At 40.4% G+C, this 20,059-nt stretch overlaps 1 protein-coding gene across 2 annotated transcripts in view; it reads right to left on the bottom strand.

The window, feature by feature from the left end:
• PEPD (peptidase D) overlaps positions 1 to 20,059 on the bottom strand; it is a 145,737-nt gene that overhangs the window by 35,410 nt on the left and 90,268 nt on the right. For both annotated transcript variants that reach the window (XM_041490575.1, XM_041490574.1), the window contains 2 exons: positions 18,781 to 18,858; positions 2,256 to 2,404 (listed from right to left, as the gene is read on the bottom strand). In XM_041490575.1, coding sequence (XP_041346509.1) covers positions 2,256 to 2,404; positions 18,781 to 18,858 — 227 coding nt within the window. The remainder of the gene's footprint in view (positions 1 to 2,255; positions 2,405 to 18,780; positions 18,859 to 20,059) is intronic.

Genomic DNA, 20,059 nt, shown 5'->3' with positions numbered 1-20,059 from the left:
GAGACACAAAGTATTACAGGGAGAAGAGACTCTTGTGAATTCACGTCATCATTTCTTGCTCCCCTCTGACAGTACCTGGCTCCCCCAGGGGCAGATCCTAGTGCTTTAGCCAAGGAGCTCCCAAATGAGGTTTGTTTAAGGAGGCTGCAGCCTCTCTCCCTGAGTCTCCCTCTGGACAGCAGTGACAATGGCACCAGCCCCTCGAGGGGCTCTGGGGTTTCTCAGCAGCCTGACAAGTCTGTGACACTAGCCGTGCTGTAAAGGTCAGCATTTCCATTTCTCCTTTTTCTGAATCCTGGTCTTCCAGGAGATCTTAAAAAGGACCTAAAGAGCAGATTTCTCAGATAGTGAAAATTTTTGCATGTTACCAGACTCTTAACTGGATCTGTAATTCAAGAGTCCAGGTTGCATTTCATTGCACTCTGAAGAGCAAAAGGAATGACACCAATGAACCAGTCCACAGACCGTTTTCTGTACATACAAAATTCATCATTACTAGTCTCATGAAGAGTATAAATACATTTGCACTGTTCTTCCAAACAGGCAGAACAACAGTAAGAACAGAAAGTTCAGTCCCTTTTTCTGCCAGAGATTAAGAATGATTTGTCTGTGTGTGGATCTCAAGCTCCCAAAGCTAGTAAAAGAAAGACCCTTGCAACTACTTCTCAGAAATACTCAATTTAGTATGTCCTTATTTTCTGACACTGTAAATAAAGTGTTCAGCACACTGAAAAATTCTCTATACCACCCTGAGCACAACATCATATTAGCTCTCAAATTCTGAATACAGTCTGCAACTTATTAGCATAAAATACTGCTAAAAATATTACATAAAATTAAAGGTGACACTGAAATGCAACACGAACTGTGAAGAGGAATAGAGGTGAGTCTTGAGGGGAGGAACAGCAGATGATGAAGAATGTATATTGTTATTAAAAGAGCAAAATAGTCTCATTTTGCAGATAAACACCAAGTGTTATTTCTCCTGATGCCTTGAGAGGCTACCTAGAACAGAGGCTAGACAGAGTTAAAGGAATAAACAGGAATTTATTGAAAAGGCTTTCAAAGGATACACCTTGGGCAGTACAAGAGCCTGGCCAAGGCTACACCCAAGATGGACAATGGATCAGGAGTTTTCACGCTTTTGTAAGTTTTGGTCCATTTCCATATTGGGGTTAATTGTCCAATTACAGCTTCAGGTTATGAAGTCTCATCCTCCCAGTTTGTTCTCAATTCACTGCTGTTTACACTTTTTGGGCCTGAAGCTGCAATGGTGTCCTCAGTTCTCAGGCTGGAAAAGGATCGTTTTATCTGACTACTGTGAGGAGAACTTGCTAACACTCTGTATGAAGTTCAGAGTTATATACTAATGCAGAATCTGGAAAATATGAAAGCTAAAACTTAAGGCATCACTCCCTTCCAAACTGCTCAAACCACTAGAGCTGCTGCCAGCCTGTGTAACAGGAAAATTGCTTCTGTTCCAACAGGCAATCCAGAAAGCTCAGGCACTCAAGACTAATGCAGCACATTTAAAGGATAAGTGTGCTTTGTGCATTGAGTACATTCTTCTTGAAGATGTTCCATTAGTAATACTGAGAAATGCTCAAGTACCTTCACCAGTGACAAAATTACAGCAGCAGCTAGCTCTAAAACATTTATTTGCTGGCCTGAAAGCAGAATGGGAGAAAAATAAGGTTTTCATTAAGCCAGACAGTTGTTTCAAATGAAAATGTGTATTTGTTGAATCAGTTTGCCTGCAATATAAAGGCATACAGTGAATAGCCAGTGCTTTTTAAGTTTTTTAAGGCTAATTATCCTTCCCAAAGATGCACACTCCATCCTCTTCTTCAACAGAAGATTTCTATTGTGCCTACACATAAAATACAGAAGATACTTGAAACAAACTGAAGCACAACATGTGCTCACACGAACTCTGACTTCAGCATTTGGCATAAGCTTCCTGAAAAGATGGCTGGCTGTGTAAAGACACATCTGAGTAACAACTGTCACTCGTAGATGAAAGGAATTTAAAAAAAAAAGATTAAAGTATCTTATTAATTGTATTAATAATTGTTTCTGTGCTATGTCTTTGAAAGTGTATGGAAAATGTTGTGTATCCTACTTCTATATATTAGGAGCTGCTTAACCATGGAAATTAATTTTATCATCTTGTTCCCTTCCAACACTTTCTAAAATGCAAACATAATTGATTTGACAGCCTGAATGCTGCTACCTCCTGCTGACAGATCTTTTACCTGGCTTGACTGCTGCCATCACAGCCCGTGAGGCCTTCAGCACTGCCTCGTAGACAGCCCTCTGGTCAGCTGTGAACTTGCCATTGGCAGGGAAGGTGCAGGTGATGTCAGAGCCATAGCAGTAATATTCTCCTCCCATATCAAACAGGCTGAAAAGGAAACACAGGGGAAAGAAATGAAAATTTAGTTCCAAAGAAATAGTAGAACATAGTGGATCTTTGTTTTGCTCTGCACTCAATAAGAACTACATTTTGGTAGATCACCAATATAATCTTGAACTGCTTGAACCCTGTTCTAAGTAAAACAGGATGACAGTCCCTTGGAATCTCCTGGCAGAAGGGTGCATTCCATAAGGCTTAAATGGAAACCTTTATGGGCTGTGCTGGTCCAGGATGGAAATGGTCAGAGAACACAGAAAGGAAGATAAAAAGTACAGGAAGAATTCACTTTAAACTCCTCAGTTCCAGTTTCTAGGAATTCTTTTCAGAAGAAAAAACATGTCCCTTTTTTTTTTCCTGAAAAGTGCTAGCACCACATACAGTATTCAACATCCAAAACAGAATCCCACTTAACAAAGAAATGTTAATGGAATAAGGATTATGGAAAGAGCCAGCCATAGAAGTACACACAGTACAGCTTTCTGCATCAGAGGGAGAAGAAACAAATAATGAAGTGCTTTCTTTTACAGGGCCAAAAAAACTGGCTTACCCCTTGGTCATTTATTCTATACACGAATAAATAACTCACCACTGATTGCTCAGCTGCCAGAAATCAAGCTACAAGAACAGCAAGTGGGACTCTACACCCTTGTGAGAACCATGTTAGACATTTGCAGTGCTATGTTTCTCAAGCCTTCTTGATAAGGCATTGCATTGTCTTCAGCAGGATCAGAAATCAGTAAATAACCAAATAACCATTTGGACCAGACAACACTTGAGCAAATAACCTCCTTGGTTCATCATATTTGATTACAGGAAGGCACATTTTACATACAAGGCTTTGATCTCCATATAGTATTTGTGTGACCTCCTGATTTCTATGGTAATGAGTCAGAATTGAAATCTATGAATTTAAGTCTTCTTCCAACCACCCCAAACAACCATGAGAGGCTAATCACCGTAAGAAAAAAGATTTTCCTTCACTGTGTTTGAAAACCTTGGAGTTTCCCTCCTCTTGCTGCTTTTTCACAGCAGGGTCAGTCAGCACAAGCAGAAGGCAGGACACTCCACTGGGGCACCCTCTCTGCCACTGAGTCCTAATTACAGCAGCAATTAGGAAAACTGTGCAGTGTAGCTCTGCCCCCAAGCAGCATATGTGACTAGGTAAGTATGAATATAAGCTACCACAAAAATTGCTATCTCACCCTGCTCTAGCTGATCACCATTTCCAACACAACTGCTACTGAAAGCAATGGGCAGTGAATAAACAAAGGCAATCATGATAAAACTAAAGAATATTTCAGCAGGGCTAGGACTCTTCTTGCTGCATTGCACACACAGACACATGAAGATTTACTCCAAGAACTTTTAAAATCCACTCTACAATTTCCTCCATGAACAAATCTCTGCACTGAGTGAATCTCTGTCCTGCCTGGAGTCTTTGCCAGCCTCCCCAAACTGGGCAAGGCTCAGCTGCAGAGACTTGCAGGACTGGAACATCAGGAACTGCTCCAGTGGCTGCAGCTGCAGAGCTGCACGAGGCTTAAAGCTGCAGGAGCAACTCCTCAGGAGAGTGCTGCAGAGAGAACTGCAAAGCTACCTGTGTTACCAGGCTCATGCACACACCACAGTCATTCACTTAAATACAGAATATGCAATGTTAACCCAGAGAGTTGCTAGCTGAAAAAAGATACAAAACAGACAGCAAATGTCAGGGTGAAAAAACACGATTGGACACCAGCATAGAAACTGTAAACCAGCCTGGCCAAACCTCAAAATCAGTAACACTATCAACACTGCCTATGTTTTGATTTTATGGTTAGATTCACTTCTAAAAATTACTAAAGATGCACATAAAAAATCTACAGATACAGAAAAGTAGTTGCAGCAACTGGGAATCATGGAAGAAGCTGCTACATGCTGCAATGTACCAACAAGAAAGAGATCAGTTCTAAGTCTTTGAACCCATCCCAGACTGACCCTTTCAAGGTTACAGATCAAGTCTCAAGATGCTCTGTGGGCTCTGCAGTGGCTCTGTTGCACTTAAAAGTGTAAATGCCAATTCAGCATGGTGACAGTAAAGCTGTGACTAGCAACTTGAGAACTTCCTGAACATGTCTACTGGAAGTTGCAATGCTTTGTATATTTTATTGTATATTTTACCCTGCAAAGTAGTTATTCTGAACTTACCAGAGGCAGAATTTTACCTATGTCTTTAACCTTACAATTATCAGCATTTTCTGAAACCCATTCATCACTCAGTGGCTCTTAAATAATTTTTGAATTAGTGGAGAACTGAGCAATGGGAAAAAAAAAATATCACAAAGCTGATGGTAGACCAAAACAAGGCTCACCAGCTAGGAAGCACCATTTGTTCAGGTCTCTTGGCTTCCAGACAAGAGGAGACATGAGGGAAGATGATCTTTCAAATTCCACCACAGATCACAGCACACCATCCAGCCTGTATGCTTCAGTGAGAAAGCATCCAAACCAAATGGGACATCTGGGAGATATTTTGGCTCTTATCAGGAATTCTCTTCCATTTAACTTCAGTTGGGAACATATCCATTAGCTAAAATGTTGCCCAAGACATGGAAATAGCCAAAATATTGTAGTTATACTGGGAAAATAATAGGAGCCTGAGAAGATCCCGGTTTCATATATTTGCTTGCCAGGCAAAATAAATGGTGAAGCACGTTTATATCAAATAAAATGTATGACAGCTACTATCTTTTCCTGTTGACTGACCAGAAAAAAATTCTAAAAGAAGGTTCCTTATAAAAACACATTTATTTTACCCTGAAATTAGATGATAAATTGCTAGTGAAAAAAATACTACTAGTGCATTCTAGTTTGTTCTCAACCGCATGTACAAAATTACCTGTCTGATAGTGTAGTCTTTAAAGGGTCACACACAGAAACAACTACTTAATGCTATTTGGACTGTTATCAAATGTAGCAGCAATATAAACAAATTAAATACAGAAATGAAAACAAGCCTACAGGCATCTTGATCTATAGCTTACCTCTTAAGAGCTGTTTAAAAGCAGAACAACACATGCAATAATATCATAAACATTCTACCTACCCTACCATATTTCCCTCTTAGATAAATTAAGTGCTACACATCTAGCAGACTGTATGTGGTCATTACATATGCATTGTATATACTTTACATTTTGTATAACAAAACTTAACTGTGAGTTCTGTCTTCTGCTGAATGATGAAAAACCTCATTCTAAAAATACCCTTTCACCGCTCCTTTTCCAGCAAGAACACAGTTGTGAATTGCTGATTTCAACGAGATGATATGGCTGAGGCTGTCAGGTTTCTGAGGCATTTGAAAGGGATGGTGAACAGAGGAGTGTTGCTGACCAAAGAGAGACATTAGGTTTTATGTCAAACTGTTCATTGATTTAGCTGGAAGCTAAAGGGAATCCAGCTCAATCTTTCAAAGCCTTCTGAGAGAAAGCTAAGCTTGCTTTGCATCATTTTGTTGTGAGCAAAAGCAACAAACACCTTCATTTCAGGGTGAAAATGCATGACATATAAAGCAGATTTAACAGTCAGAAGACCTGAGCACCCCATGAAAATTTCATGTTACTGTTTCAATTTATTTTCTAGAATGACCAGGAAGCTATACCATAAGTAAAAGACGCATAGCAAAAATAGTCCAAACTTCTTGGAAGTATGGACATAGCTCTCCCAATGGAGGCTTCAGTTCTGTGTGTAAACATAATCTTTCCTACAAAACATATTGCAAAATACTGTAAACATTACTAACTAAAACTGAACAATGCAAAGTATAAGAAAAATCAGATAATGTGCCAGTTGCTCTACTGACAGAATGCCTTGCTTATGTACCAGTAATCCAACATTAGCCAACAGCATTGGAACACAAGGTGCCTTCTGCCTGCTTTATAAGCCACCTTCAAAAATAACTAAGAGCATTGAATTACTTTCACAGGGAAAAACATAAACCCACAAGTTTAAATCATTCTGCACATAAACCAGTATCATAGTCAAAAAGAAGGAGAAACGTGTGTGACATGCCACAGCATTGCAGAAAGGCTTGGCTGGACATGCCCCTCCTCACAGCAGCTCCCCAGCCCTTCCCAGCAAGTCCCTGCAGCAGTTCTGCCATGTACAACCCAGCTGGGGCTCTGCTCCCCGTGCAGGAACCCAGGAGGGAAGTTTGGAGGAGATATTTCAAGTCCTGTCAATTCTAAAATGAATACAGGTTTGTAAGTCAATGCTGGAACTGAAGCACAACGTGAAGAACAAAAGCTCCTTTCCCCTCCTTTCCCTCTGAAACAAAATGGATGAGTAAGACATGGCTGTGTTACTTTCACAGAATATTGGCACCACAAAATGCAGATTTATAGTTATATTTTTTGCTTTCAAGCCAAGAAAAATAATATGCATTTTGATATTGATTTTAGCTTTCTTAACCTTTGACTGTGAAGCACCATGAAACACTTTGCGTAACACTTTAAATTTGAACACTGTGGACTATAAAAAGTCATAGTTCTTTTCTTCATAAAGTCACTGTATACCATTTTTCAAAAATAAAGCATCATCTTCCTTTAAGCATGTGTTTTACTTTTATAGGCTTGCTGACACTTTTATTGTCAAATAATTTGAAACTGCCAGGCAATGAAGCAAATTATGGCCAATATCACAATGGGAAGCAATACTTTATTTGGGATATCTGAGCCATGTGTATGAATTGTTATGATCCAACCACCAACCCAACCCAAAGACAAGCTCTCGCAGGCATTTTTTGGGAAGCCTACGTCTACTCCCACGAGCTAGCACATAAAGCTGTCACCTTCCTGCTCCACAGATCTGCTTGATCTGTACACTCAGAACTGGATCTGCTCATGATAGTTATAAAATAATTACTCTTGTGCAGCTGTTAATGCGGCAGAGCGATGACTGGGGTGAAAGCCAGGTGGATGTCCTTGTGCAACGCACCCCGACCCAGTGTCCTACTGCGCATCGCCCGCCTGCAGCCCACGTCCCCCCCACGGCCTATTCTCAGGACAAAGTCCTCCCTTCCCCTGGGTGGGTTTGCAAGACTAGCAATTAGAAAACTGATATTGCCCTATCTTGCCGTGCCCTCCTCACTCCTCAGGTTAAACAGGTGTGAAAACTGAAGCACTGTGCTCAGCAACATTTACTGTGGTGTTTGTTAGGGGTTTGAGCCATTACTAACCAACACACCTATGAGCAGCCACGCACATGAACTGGTGCCAGCCAGTCTTAGGGCAGCGGGAATAAAGGTACACACAGTTTTGTCTTCCTCTTACTGCCATAAAAGCAAGTCAAGCCCAGCTGGAGACTTATGCGGTGTGATCTCAGCATACTCTGCTCCGAGTTCACAGAGCGCACTCTGTGCTTTACACTTCATGCAGCAATTAAATCCTTAAGTATTCACACACCAACAAAATCCAACTGTTTGTTTGGTTAAACACTTCTAAGGCAATTTCAAGCTTAAGGGAACTAGGTATCAGCATTTCTATGAGATATGTTTTGGAAACAGGCCAACTGATGTGGAAATAGGGTGGTTTAATAGGCAACCACAAGAATGAATTAATGTAAATGATATCACAAGGAAGAAAACAGAGAGATAAGTGACACATGCTCTTCCATACACTTACACACTTGCATCTTGACTAGCCAAGAGTTATCAATTAAAAAAAACAACACTGGGTAAGATAAGATCACAAACCCCAAGAGAGAACTGGGACAGCATAGCGTATAGTCCTACCATGCTCAGGAAGAGGTTTTTTGAGAGAAGCCTTGCTGTTACCAGCTTCCATCTGACATGGCAGACAAGGAACTTGTACTGGCTCTGTCTTGAAGCCAGGCATGGCTCACTGGTTTAAAGCCAGCTTTTTGTTATCAGCACCCATGGAGTCATGAATAACATTTTAAAAGTGTTGGAGAATACTTTTTGTGTAGGAAATTTGATTCTGAGTATTCACAGGAAATCAAGGTTTTGTTTAAGCCTCCTTTTCAAAAAGAGAGGCTGTAGCCACACAGATAAATGTACTTACAGCTGCATCACTACTCTCCACCCAGCTGCAAGTTAGGTAACCATGGGGTCCCACACTTGTTGTTTCTCCTCAACTGTCTTTTCAACTTGTCTCCCTTCTCCATGACTTTTTTATCATTGCTCATCTTGTACCACTGTCTCACTTCACAGGCTTTCCCAAACTATCTCAAAGATAATGGGAGTCTTATCTCAAACTCTTCTCACAGAAGATGACAAAATCTGCCACTAGCTAAGCTTTGCTCAGATAGAAAGAGTGTAATAAAAATAAATATCTCTGTCTACACTGAATTTTGAAGGAGAGAGGATTGCCTGCCTGTATCTCTACAATTCCAATTACACAGACTTCAGTGGCTGTAGCAAGAATGCACAAAAGTTTGAGCTGGCTGGATTAAAAAAAAAAAAGAAAAAGAAAATATAGCAACCAAACACAAAGGCTTCAGCGGGTGTTGGTGCCTGCACTGCTCAGGGTTTCCCCTCACTGTCAGACACAGGCTCACAGAACCAGAGCAGCAGTGTGGTGGTGGGTGCTGCACCCCTGGCAGGAAGCTGTGCCCCGGCTCTGCTGCTTCAGCCCTGATGCTGAAAGAAAACCAACAACAGTGTGTGGGAGTGTCCTCTCACAATGGTTTGTGCCAAGCAGACCTTCAAATCCATTCCTCCCATAGGATATGAAATCTAAATCTCACTGAATTTACCAAAGGAGCTGCATGAAAGAGCTGGTTCAGTAAACACCTTGCTATTTTCATCCACAGGCTAAGGAGTCCCTTCTTACAGCATTTATGTCTTGAAGAAATCTGAGATCCTTAAGTTTCTGCACTAAAACAATCAATTTCCATTACAAAATATAAGCCCTCTCCTATCCCCATGCAGTTTGCATTAATGCCTCCTTAAAAATGTTAAGTTTGCCCAGAGCAAAGAGACAAAAAATCTTCAGGCTGGCTTGTTCACGGATAAATTAGCCCCATTGCCATTCCCAGTGTTTCAGCTAAAGCAGAGGCATGTTTCTGATACAGAGGTGCTGCACACAGATAACAAGCACTGTGAACACCATGCTAGTACCTCTGGGTTGGGGGCAGGAGCAATGAGGGCTCCACAAGATGCAGAAGGCAGCTGAAAACCTCAGCCAGATCCATGCTGACAGTGTGTCAGAGTCCAGGAGCAGGCTCAGGGGAAGTTCTGATGAAAGGGCTACCTATCTGACTTGTCCTTTTGCTGAATGGATGATTTCTTTTTTCTGTCTTTACTACCCTAATTATTATCCATTTTTAACAGGCATATTTAGTAAGTCTCTCAACTCACTCTCTTCAGCAGAGTATTCTCCTTAGCAGAGACAGTTTTCTGAAAAATCAGTAGAGGTGGCAGCAAACCCCAAGTTCTGGCTAGTTTCCATCCACTAGGAGCCTCCCCACTGGAAAGGCACTATCTGGGACATTCATGGCTGCAGCTAACTTGCTCAAAAAAGGAGCAAGGAAGCCAGAGCTGCAGGGAAGAGAGGGGGCATTCAGGGAGAAACCTGTATTGACAGCTGACTGCTTCCCAATCAACACAACAACAGCAAAGCTCACTGGTTCCTCACCAGAACGTGTCTCACCTGACAGGGTAAGAGCAGTAGAGCTCCATTTACGAGTTACTAAACGTCTGCAGTTGGCTAAACCAGTTCATTTCTAGAGATCTGCTGAGAAGTGGAAGGTACTGAAAGTGAATTGTAAAAGTCTGATACTTCCAAAACAGGCGACGATTCTTGGGTGCTGGCATTCAGAACTACAGTCCTTAGCTTTCAGCAGCTGTGTCTGGACACTCTGACCTGTGCTGCCCAGCCCTGACAAACAACCACTGGAGATCAGCTGAACAGGGGAAGGGGCAGATGTTACCTCATGATTTTACTGTAAATATTGTCACGTTTTCTTACGTGTGTGGGCATGCTCACACACGTGTCCATGAAAGTGAAACACTTCCAATGTCTTTCCATGATGAAAACTCAGCCAGTGTCCAATGGCACAGGTTCACTTAGTTTTTTGGACAGCCTATGGTTTTTTTGTTGATTGTTCAAGCAGCCCCCAGTTCTCAAATGGAACACAACAGACAGGAGTTTTAGAGTACTCTACAGAAGCTGACAACTGAATAAAAAACCCCTGAGAAGACAGTTGCTAGCCTTTCCATGGACATGTCCAAAAGTTCAAGCCAAGTGCACAGCAGTGCAAGTACAACTAGTATTTCCAAAAAGGAGGCTGCCTATTCCCCAGCCAAGCAGGTTATTTTGCCTGTAAGAACATTTCTTTCCTGTTTGAAAGAATCACCCACTCCTCGTGGCACACCTGAAGTGGACTGTAAGCAATTAGAAATACTCCTGCCCTGAACAGGGCTCAGCCCTGGCTGGAGCAGCAGCAGGACTCCTCCTGAGGCTCTGCCAGACTCTGCCCCTGCCTGGGCAAGAAGAGACTCCCTGGACAGACACAAGGGAAGACCTAACACTGACCTGAATGCAAGGACTGGGAATTACGTCTGCTTCAGGGGGAGCACACAGAAGTTGTGCTGGGGACTTCCCTCTGATGGTTTAAAAACCAGGCAGACTCTCACTGAAACTGCATTTTGACCTATCCAATTGACTTCCCCACACCAATGAGAAAGATTTTGCTGCTGAATTCTATCCAACACAAGCAACATCCATCAAGAGTACTTCTATCACACTGCATGTGTATTTGTGTTAAAGACCACCACAAAAAGTGGATTACAAGTCCAACGGCAGCCAGGTTTTTTTCAGAATATGCTGGGAATGCTATGCTAAAACTATGACAGATAAAACTCACAGTTGACAATTAAAAAGACATTTCACATACATCATAGACAGCAAAAATTACAAGGCAGACCATAATACAGCACTTAAAGGAAAGCTAAAATTTGTTACAGCAAACACACTACTAATACTTAGTGATCTGAGCTTTGGTGAATAGGCTTATTCTTATTTCTGACAGTAAGCAACCTCACAGCCTGAATTAACCAGGACTAACAGAACCCATTCAATTACGGCAAAATTATTGTTAATTCTAGCAAATACATTTCTCTATTTTTAATCAAATTCAATTTTTCTGAATTAGCATAAAATTAATATAGTCCACAGGTACAACAAATGAAAAATACCTACACTTGATGAAAACAGTAAATATTAATCAAACAAGAGGAATCAGGCCAAAGGAATTATTTCAGAAATGGATAGCCAGTTAATTTTGCAATCAACCAGTAAGTAGCAGTAATGTACTTTGTATTATTATTAGAAACAAAACCATTACTACCAACAAGCTGTTTCAAAACTGCAGACTGAAAAGTTAAAGCTAACCATAATTTTTGCATATTATTACAGCACTGAACTTCAAAATGCATAAAAGTGCACAAGGCCAAGTGAAAATACTAGTCCCACCCACATAAAACAGTTGAGCATTTACATCTGACACATGAACATCCTGAGATCTTACAAGAGGTGCTTTCAAGAAGTAATAAATACAATATTTTGTACTGTAGGATAGATGGTTTAATAGCAGACACTGAAGGACTTGGGCTGGAAAAGGAAGGACTTCTATTATCTGATGGAAAAAGAGGGTCAGTTCCTGCTTTTTAAATACAACATTGCCCCCACCTGGACAAATGAGTTTTGATTCTAGGTTGATATTAGTATTGTAAAACTTGATAAAATACTGAGAATTCCAAAAAAGAGTTTGTAAAACATATACAGCAAATTTCAACCATCTTTTCTGGTATATCTTTTTCAAGTTCACCTAAATCTTTTCTTGACTTATTGAAAATTTTCCAATATTTTCCTAAAATAAATGACTAAAAGTCACTCAGTACTCACAGAAAGTCTTGCACTTACTCATTCCTCTTCCTAAGAAGATAATAGTGCATTTCCTACAAATAAAACTGTACAATATTACAATAAATGTGCAGATATAGTTTCAATGCAATATGTATACTTCATATGCATAGTGTCTGCATGTATAAAAGATAAATACACATGGATTATACATGAATTGACAAATCTTTTGATTGTAGAGAACTGTGTATTATGCTTTGAGGTCAAAGAATTAAAATCAGCAAATTAACTTTTATTCTAGCTAATAGAAGGCTTAGCCATGAAAAACTGAATCTGGCAGGCTCTTGCAAGAAGCAACTATTTTTTGTGATATTCTTCACAGAATCACAGAATAGGCTGAGTTGGGAGGGATCCAAAAGGATCACCCAGCCCAGCTCCTGTCCCTGCACAGACCCCCAGCAATCCCCCCTGACCAGCCACTCCAGGGAGCCTGAAAACTGTCCTTGTCCCTTTTAATTAAAAAAAAACATTCAACATCTTCCCTCTCTGCTTCATCCAGAACAACCTTTCCCAACCACCTGTACATGCAGCCAGGAAAAACTCCCTGTGATGAACAAAGCTTCTGAAATGACAATAGGAGAGGTGCTAGAAGGATCTTTTGAGAGCACCACAGGTAATAATAAAAGGAAAACACCAAAAGTTACATACAAGTGCCAAATGGAAGGAAACAAACCCAAGTTTGACAACTTGAGCAGAATGCATGCATGTAAAGGCAGTGCTCCCAGAAGGCTGCTGAGTGTTTGCTCTGGCAAGTACAGGATGTTACCAATATGAAAACCTGGGCAAGATCCCTTCTTCCCACAGCTCTTATTTTAGTGCCCCCTGCTGTCAGTATTATTCTGATGATTTAAATTTGCACTGGGATATTAAGGAAAGGAGTAGAAACAAAAATATGCCTCAGAGTTAAACCATTCAGATAAAGGCTTTTTGCAATACTAGACAGTTTTCCATATCCCCAGCTCTGTCATTTGACTCAGCAAAAAACTGTGCTTGTTGATACAGACTAGACATTTAAATCATTTAACATTATGCAAAGGTTGTACTTTTATGACAGATGTGTTTGGTTTTGTGACACTAACAAAGTTTTCCAGTATACCTGAATGCAATAAAACTATTTCCAGGTAAAATTTGTTTTGCTGTATGGCACATCATGGGAACAGCAGTGAGAGCGATTCTGTTTTACCAAGGACACTGTACTCTGCCCAGTGCTGTCATTAAAATCTGTAAATTATTTCAATGAAATAAGTAATCAATAAGCAGTTACGTGAGTGTTAAAATAAGCAGTCAAATAAAATGAAAGACATCCTTTGATGATCCAACCTGCTTCTATTCAAACTTCTAAAAGCTAGTTTTATTTTATAAATAATAGATAGTCCCACTGTGAATAGAAGGTTAATGGATTCTCTCTTATGTCTGCCACACTGCCGGGCAGTTGATGCTGGTTGCACTCCCCTTATTTATGCTTTCACCCAAGCCCTGTGAATAAATGACCCTCTGGCCCTGGCTCCAGCGAGGAGCAGGGTCCCCCTGCAGCTGCCAGTGCTGCAGCAGGCCCAGCCCAGGGGAGTGCCTGTGTTCAGGGTCTGCTGTTCATTAACAAAGTAACTTAGGAGGATATTTCAAAGCATTAAAAACGCTTCTTGTTCTTTTTTTTTTTTTTTTTTTTTTTTTTTTTTTCTCAGCAGAATTGACAATTATTTTCATTATTTTGCAAAGTCAAAATGGACCTACTAACCCCCAAAAATGTCATGAAATCCTTGAAGGTCAATGAACCTATGAGAGTTGTTTACAAAGTGCTGAATTTTCACTGAGGTACATTTGTCAGATGCCATAAAAATACCAAGACCTGCAACTCGTGACACCTGCAGGAAAGCACCTCAGGTAACAGCTGTATCTAGTTAGTTACTTCTGGAGCCAGGCTGATTTTCTTACATTTCTATTATTTAAGTGTAAGCCTCATCATGAAGAATCAACCTTTATTTTAAGATCACAGAAGCATTTTTTATTTGCCAAACATTGCAGGAGCCCTGCTGATCAAGTGCAACAGAACAATCAACTCCTGCCATGCATTTGGCACGTGGCAATGCCAGGAGCCCACAAAGTCAGGCTGCCACAGCCACCAGGCTGCAAATCAAATGCAATAAACTCCAATTTTACTCAGAAACTTCTCAAATCAAAACATAAAATATATTCAGGTTCTCATCTCTGATGGTTTCTAGAACAAACCAGCAGAGCACAAAGGTGGGCAGAGACATTTGCCCTGCCCCTTCCTCTGCTGCAGGTGGCTTTGATGCTCAGGGTTCTCCCCTCTCTCCCCAGCCATGGTGTGACTCCACACTCAGCACTGGCAGGGCAAGGGCAGAAGGCAGAAAGGAGGACCCAAGGCAATTTCCTTCCATTATTTTTAAGGAAGCTTTCATTTCTCAGATGGCAGATGCTGATTTGTTGAGCCAACACTTCCCATAGAAGCACACCAGCTCTCACTGAACCTGTTCTGGATGCTGTTCCCCAGGGTCAGGTCATCACTTCCAGCCAAAGTCAGAGATCAGTTTAGAAGACCTGAAACCAGAGTTTTCACCTCCCACAAGGGCCCTCACACCATTGAACCAACATCTTCCTGCAGTGTGAACAAAAGCCAGCTGCTCATGAGACACTTGCCCAGAAGAATGAGCCACGTGGGGGCTGCCACTCTCTGAGCAGGACTCCCAGCTGCACATTGGCTCTGGATTTGTGCCTAAAGGACTCAGATCTCTACTCCTGCAATTTATTTGGGTTATTGTCTTCTTGAGTAGCAGCTTTCAATTTCATTCTACTTCTCACCAAACTTTGAAAGATCTTTGGTTTTCCAAAATGCTGGAAGCCTCTTGTGTGCAAGGCAGGAGATTGCAAACTACAATAAATTTATGACTCCATTTTCCCTACTAGCAAATGCAGTTACAGCCTCAATACAGAAACAAAAGGGTCTTGGCATCCAATCAGTAATGCAATACCTGGACAGCATGCAGTGAACCTCAGTCCAGGGCTCAGCTCCAGTCCAAGCTGTCAGAGCTTCAAGATGACAGAAGAAAATCAGTATTTGTGAACAGCCTGGCCATACATCATCACTGCCAGCTGTGATTTGCTACATTCCAAGTAGAAGATTTTATTTAAAGTTAATAGTGAGTAAAAGGGCCAAGTGCCTACAATGGTGACTCAGCCTACCCATTTATCTGGATGACCCTTCTGACCACAGAGACAACAGACACCTGCTTAGGGGGAGGGTTTGGTTTAGAGCAAATTGATAATTTCAATGTTCACCACAGAATGCTATAGTACACGAATCATTTAAACAAAACTCTGACTTGCTGCTATTGCAATATTTGCTTTTAATATCCATATCAGTTAAATATCTGTATCCTGAACACCTAAACTTCCCTAAAAATACTGATTTCTTTCTCTGTCAATCACAGTGCTTTGTGTTAGATAGCTATTTCAATATTTAACAGATTGAAAAGGATAGCCCTGCTTAGCAAGACAGTGTGGATTAACAAGAAATGTCAGAAATTCCCTTGATAGTCTTTTGTTTTGCACTGGGATCTTTTAGTGCAGAAGCTGTACCTATAAAATTGTGGATTATTATGCTCTATCAGAGATACAATTACATACCAGCTTCTTACAGAAGTAATAAGCCCAACTGATACAGGTTAATTTTAAAAAAATCGTAAAGCCAGGCTTTTCTAAACCTACCACAGCTTTTGACAAAGAAGTCAGAATAACAGCCTTAAAAAAGATGCAAAAATGCAATAGCACAAGTATTTTGGCCTATGATCTTCTTTTAACAACTAAATCCTTGTTTACTTACACTTTTTAAAAAGCCAGTAATGCATGCACTCAAGCATTTCACAGAAGCAAAGCCTTAGTCTTCCAAATGTATTTTTTCTAATATTCAGGTGCTTACTTGACTTATTAATGATACTTACTGCACTGCACTGCTTTGTACATAAAAAACTGAGCTGCACATTTCTGCAAAACCCATGAATGTTATTCGCATCCACTATGTTAAGAAAAAGACATGAAATTCTGTAGAATAATTTATTAAAAATCATACCAAATACTCAATCTCCCAATTCTATTACATACAACTCTATGAATAGTTAGATTGATGTTAGGCCAAAACGCTGCAGAAACAGAAATAACCCTTAAAATACTCTTACCTTTTTCACCAAAAAAATAAGTCTATTTTTTCCCCATGTTCAGGGCTTCCTAAGACTATCCAACAGAGGGCTCCCCATAGCTATTAAAAAGCTTAATTGAAAGCCAATAGACAAATGCTAATATACACAGACAAATCAGCACACTGTCATTTTAATGCCTCCTCTGTATGCACACACACACCCTTCTACACCCAAATTAGACATGTGTAAAGACACACAGTGAAACCACTCAGGTAGTGCCTTGGCAGGATTTGTATGCTGCTCATGCACGCTACACCTCAAGACCTTTTCTGAAGCACTATTTTTGACTGTGGAAAATGAGTGTGTTTTAAAATTGTCTTTACAGAAATTAAATCACTTTTTCTTATTATTGTTTTATTCTCCCTTAAGATAAACACTAAGAAGCCATTGTGGAGCAGAGTCTGCTCTGTGAGTATCAGCCAGGGAAGGGCAGGGCAGTGGCTGGAGCGTGGCAGGTGCTTGTGCATCTGGGGCAGCCTTTGCTGACTCCACCTGCACCTGAAATCATCTTCACCAAGAGCAGGAGGTTATTCCAGACTCTGTTAAACCCTGCTGTCTTTCTTGAGGCACAGGTGCTGCTCAGCAGTTTGGAAACCCTGAAGTGATTGATGCATTTGGTAGGTTATGGTTTCTTGAGATACCAGAGAATGATAAAACCCAAACATATTTTAAAGACTTTTCCAGTACTGTAGAAAAGAAGGGCTTGCAAGGAATCTTGTATGAACTCTTGTGGTTTAAGAAGGATTACAGCCATGCACTAAGTTGTCCTTGGAGACTGTAAGTGAAAGATTCCTGCACACACCCTTCACCCTGAGGTCTCCCTCACCATTTAAAGACCTTAGTTTTAAATATGGGATATCATAATGCACTGTGGCATATCTTCTCTCAGTAACACATGCTGAGATTTCCTGTATGCTACACACCTTCTTTTTGAAATTTAATTGAGTCACACAGCTGATACACTTTTATATTGGTACGTCCATCCTGATCAAAAAATGCTCATAGCCTATTATATACTCAAACACAACACAATCATAGATCAAAACTATTGCCCTGCAATAAATTAACTTCAGTATTTGATGGGTTTAGTAAGCTATTAACCACAGATAATACATAAACTATTGTACAATAAGCTTTTAAAAGAGTTTTTACAGTATTATAAAGAAACTATCCGTCTGTAATTCCATAAGTTCACTGTGCAGCACCTGAAGACGTGCCTGGAACTGTAGGCAATAAGGCATATTTTTTAACTTCTGAGATTCAATTTGTTTTCCATAATAAGTTTTGAGCTTATCATTGATAATACTAATTCGCTTTTCTTCATACATTTACATTCCACTGTGAAAATACATACCTTCATTCTTCCTGCACAGGCTACAAAGGTAATTCTATACAATTCCTCCACTGCATGTCAGTGATCTACTTCTCCGAAACTAGTTTTGCATTTTTATAAACAAAGGCTTTTTGACTCATGTCTTTGGAGGTGAAGTGTGAAAGTTATGATCTGATATATTACACATCAGACAAATAAGTCTGTCTTTCAATTTATGGGAATGTATTTTGTGTTTCCATTCATTCTGCTCTTACCTGCAGTGATACTGCAAAGCATGTGGACATGTAGTACACAAAGAGAAAACTTTATGGTTTTTTATGGTATTTTCAGCTGCATTACACATCACTAAACTCTAAGTAAATCTTTATAGGAAGTTTTTGGCACAACACAGAACTAGAAGCATCCTTCCCTGACCTGAACCAAGTTTGTTCTCTTCACACATTCTAATCTCTACCTTCATGTCAGGGTGTCTGTGTGCACATAGGCATTTGTAATACCTAATCCATTCTGCAATTTGATGCAACTCTTCAAAAGTAGCCAACACTTTCATGATCTTCCACCCCACCCCCAGAGCTGAGGTTTGGATCTGAGGTCCAAGAGCAAACTCAAATAATGAATTTTGTAACTGCCCTTGTACTTAGAATACAGCCATTTCTTCAATTCAACTCTGGTTCAGAAGTGTTTCAAACCATATCTCCTTCTCCCTTTCAACTGGAGATGCAGGACCTTTGGAAGAAACCAGAATAATCTGGCATGCAAAGCTACCTTCTATTTTAAAGATTTAGACATTTTATCAGTATGCAGTCATCCTTTTCCTAAGAGTACACACAATTCCTGTATGGAAAGAGCAGTAGCAAAACAAAAATACCGAACGAACTCTAATCCTTTACTTACCATAAGTCTCCATCTTCAATAGTTCTATCATTTGGGGCTCCAGCATGGCCATAGTGCAAAACAGAGGAGTTCTCCCCACTGACGGGCAAAAAGAAAATTAGCACAGTTAGTGGAAGAAGAAACATTAACACACATTCATATGACACAAGAAGGAGCACTGTAAGCATCAGTGTATTCCCATAAAAAGCAGCCTGTGAGAGCTGTCACAATCCCTGCCCTGGTGTGGGCTGCAGTAGCTACCCCACCACTTGTGCAGCAGAGATGGGCATGGCTCAGGAATTCTGCTACTCTGGCTAGAAGACAGGACCTGGCTGCAGAAGGAACATGGCACAGCTCATATGAACATTTCCTATGTCCATGACAGTGTAAAGGAAAGAATTATATGCAAGTAATTTTTAAATTTACACCCATTTACTATTTTCTGGTGTGGTTTTTTTTGTGGTTTTTTTTTTTTTTTTTTTTTTTTTTTTTTTAGTTTTTTTTTTTTTTAATTTTAGGTTTTTAAATTACTTAGTGCTATTTTTCTCTATTTGAGGTTAAGTAGTCTGAGGCATAAAACAAACTAACTTCCATTGGAGTAAAACCAGACATTTGAAACACTCTAGGAATCACTGGGACAGGAGGAATCGAGCTGTCCAAGGGAACAGCCCCAGTTCCCCTCTGGCATGGCCACAGTGGTCTCTGCTGGAGGGATGCACTGCCTGGGGAACATTCACAGCTCTCAGTGCCAGCAGCAGGAGCAGGGATGAAAACTGTCACTCTCTTCTTACCTGCTGTTGAAAAATCACATTGCAAAGAAAAGATTTTTATTCCTGGAAACCTTTCAGAGTAAACTGCTGATTCACAAGAATAAAGCAGCTCCAGAGAAGGATGGACCTTGTTCTGTTGTTCTGTACTTGTTCTGTTATTCCATGATCCACTAGGTGACCTACCTTTGGCCTTGGCATCCTCTCTTGCCTACTGATATTCCTCTGGGTCTATAAAATGTCAGTTAAAAGGCTGATAAAGATCTCAAGCTCTACCTACTTTTCTTTTACTGCTCTCTTCAGATAGATGCTCTCTTTTTCTCTTCAAAAAGCTGGAAGAATTACATCACATCCAAAAATACATGTTGGGACAGGGTTATTGCAGCTTCTCTCCAGCCCCTCCAGCTCACTTGCCAGTCTGTACCTCAGCTTTAATCAAAATCTTTCATTGGTCACCCTGCTCAAATTTGGTTCTTTCAAGCTGTGATGCTGGAACAGCTTTGTAATCTTGGATGTCAGGAATCTGAGGCTCA

Source organism: Pyrgilauda ruficollis, unplaced genomic scaffold, assembly GCF_017590135.1.
Source record: "Pyrgilauda ruficollis isolate IOZ18807 unplaced genomic scaffold, ASM1759013v1 scaffold124, whole genome shotgun sequence".
In the NCBI taxonomy this organism is placed as follows: Eukaryota; Metazoa; Chordata; class Aves; order Passeriformes; family Passeridae; genus Pyrgilauda; species Pyrgilauda ruficollis.
This window is presented reverse-complemented; position numbering and strand designations above follow the sequence as displayed.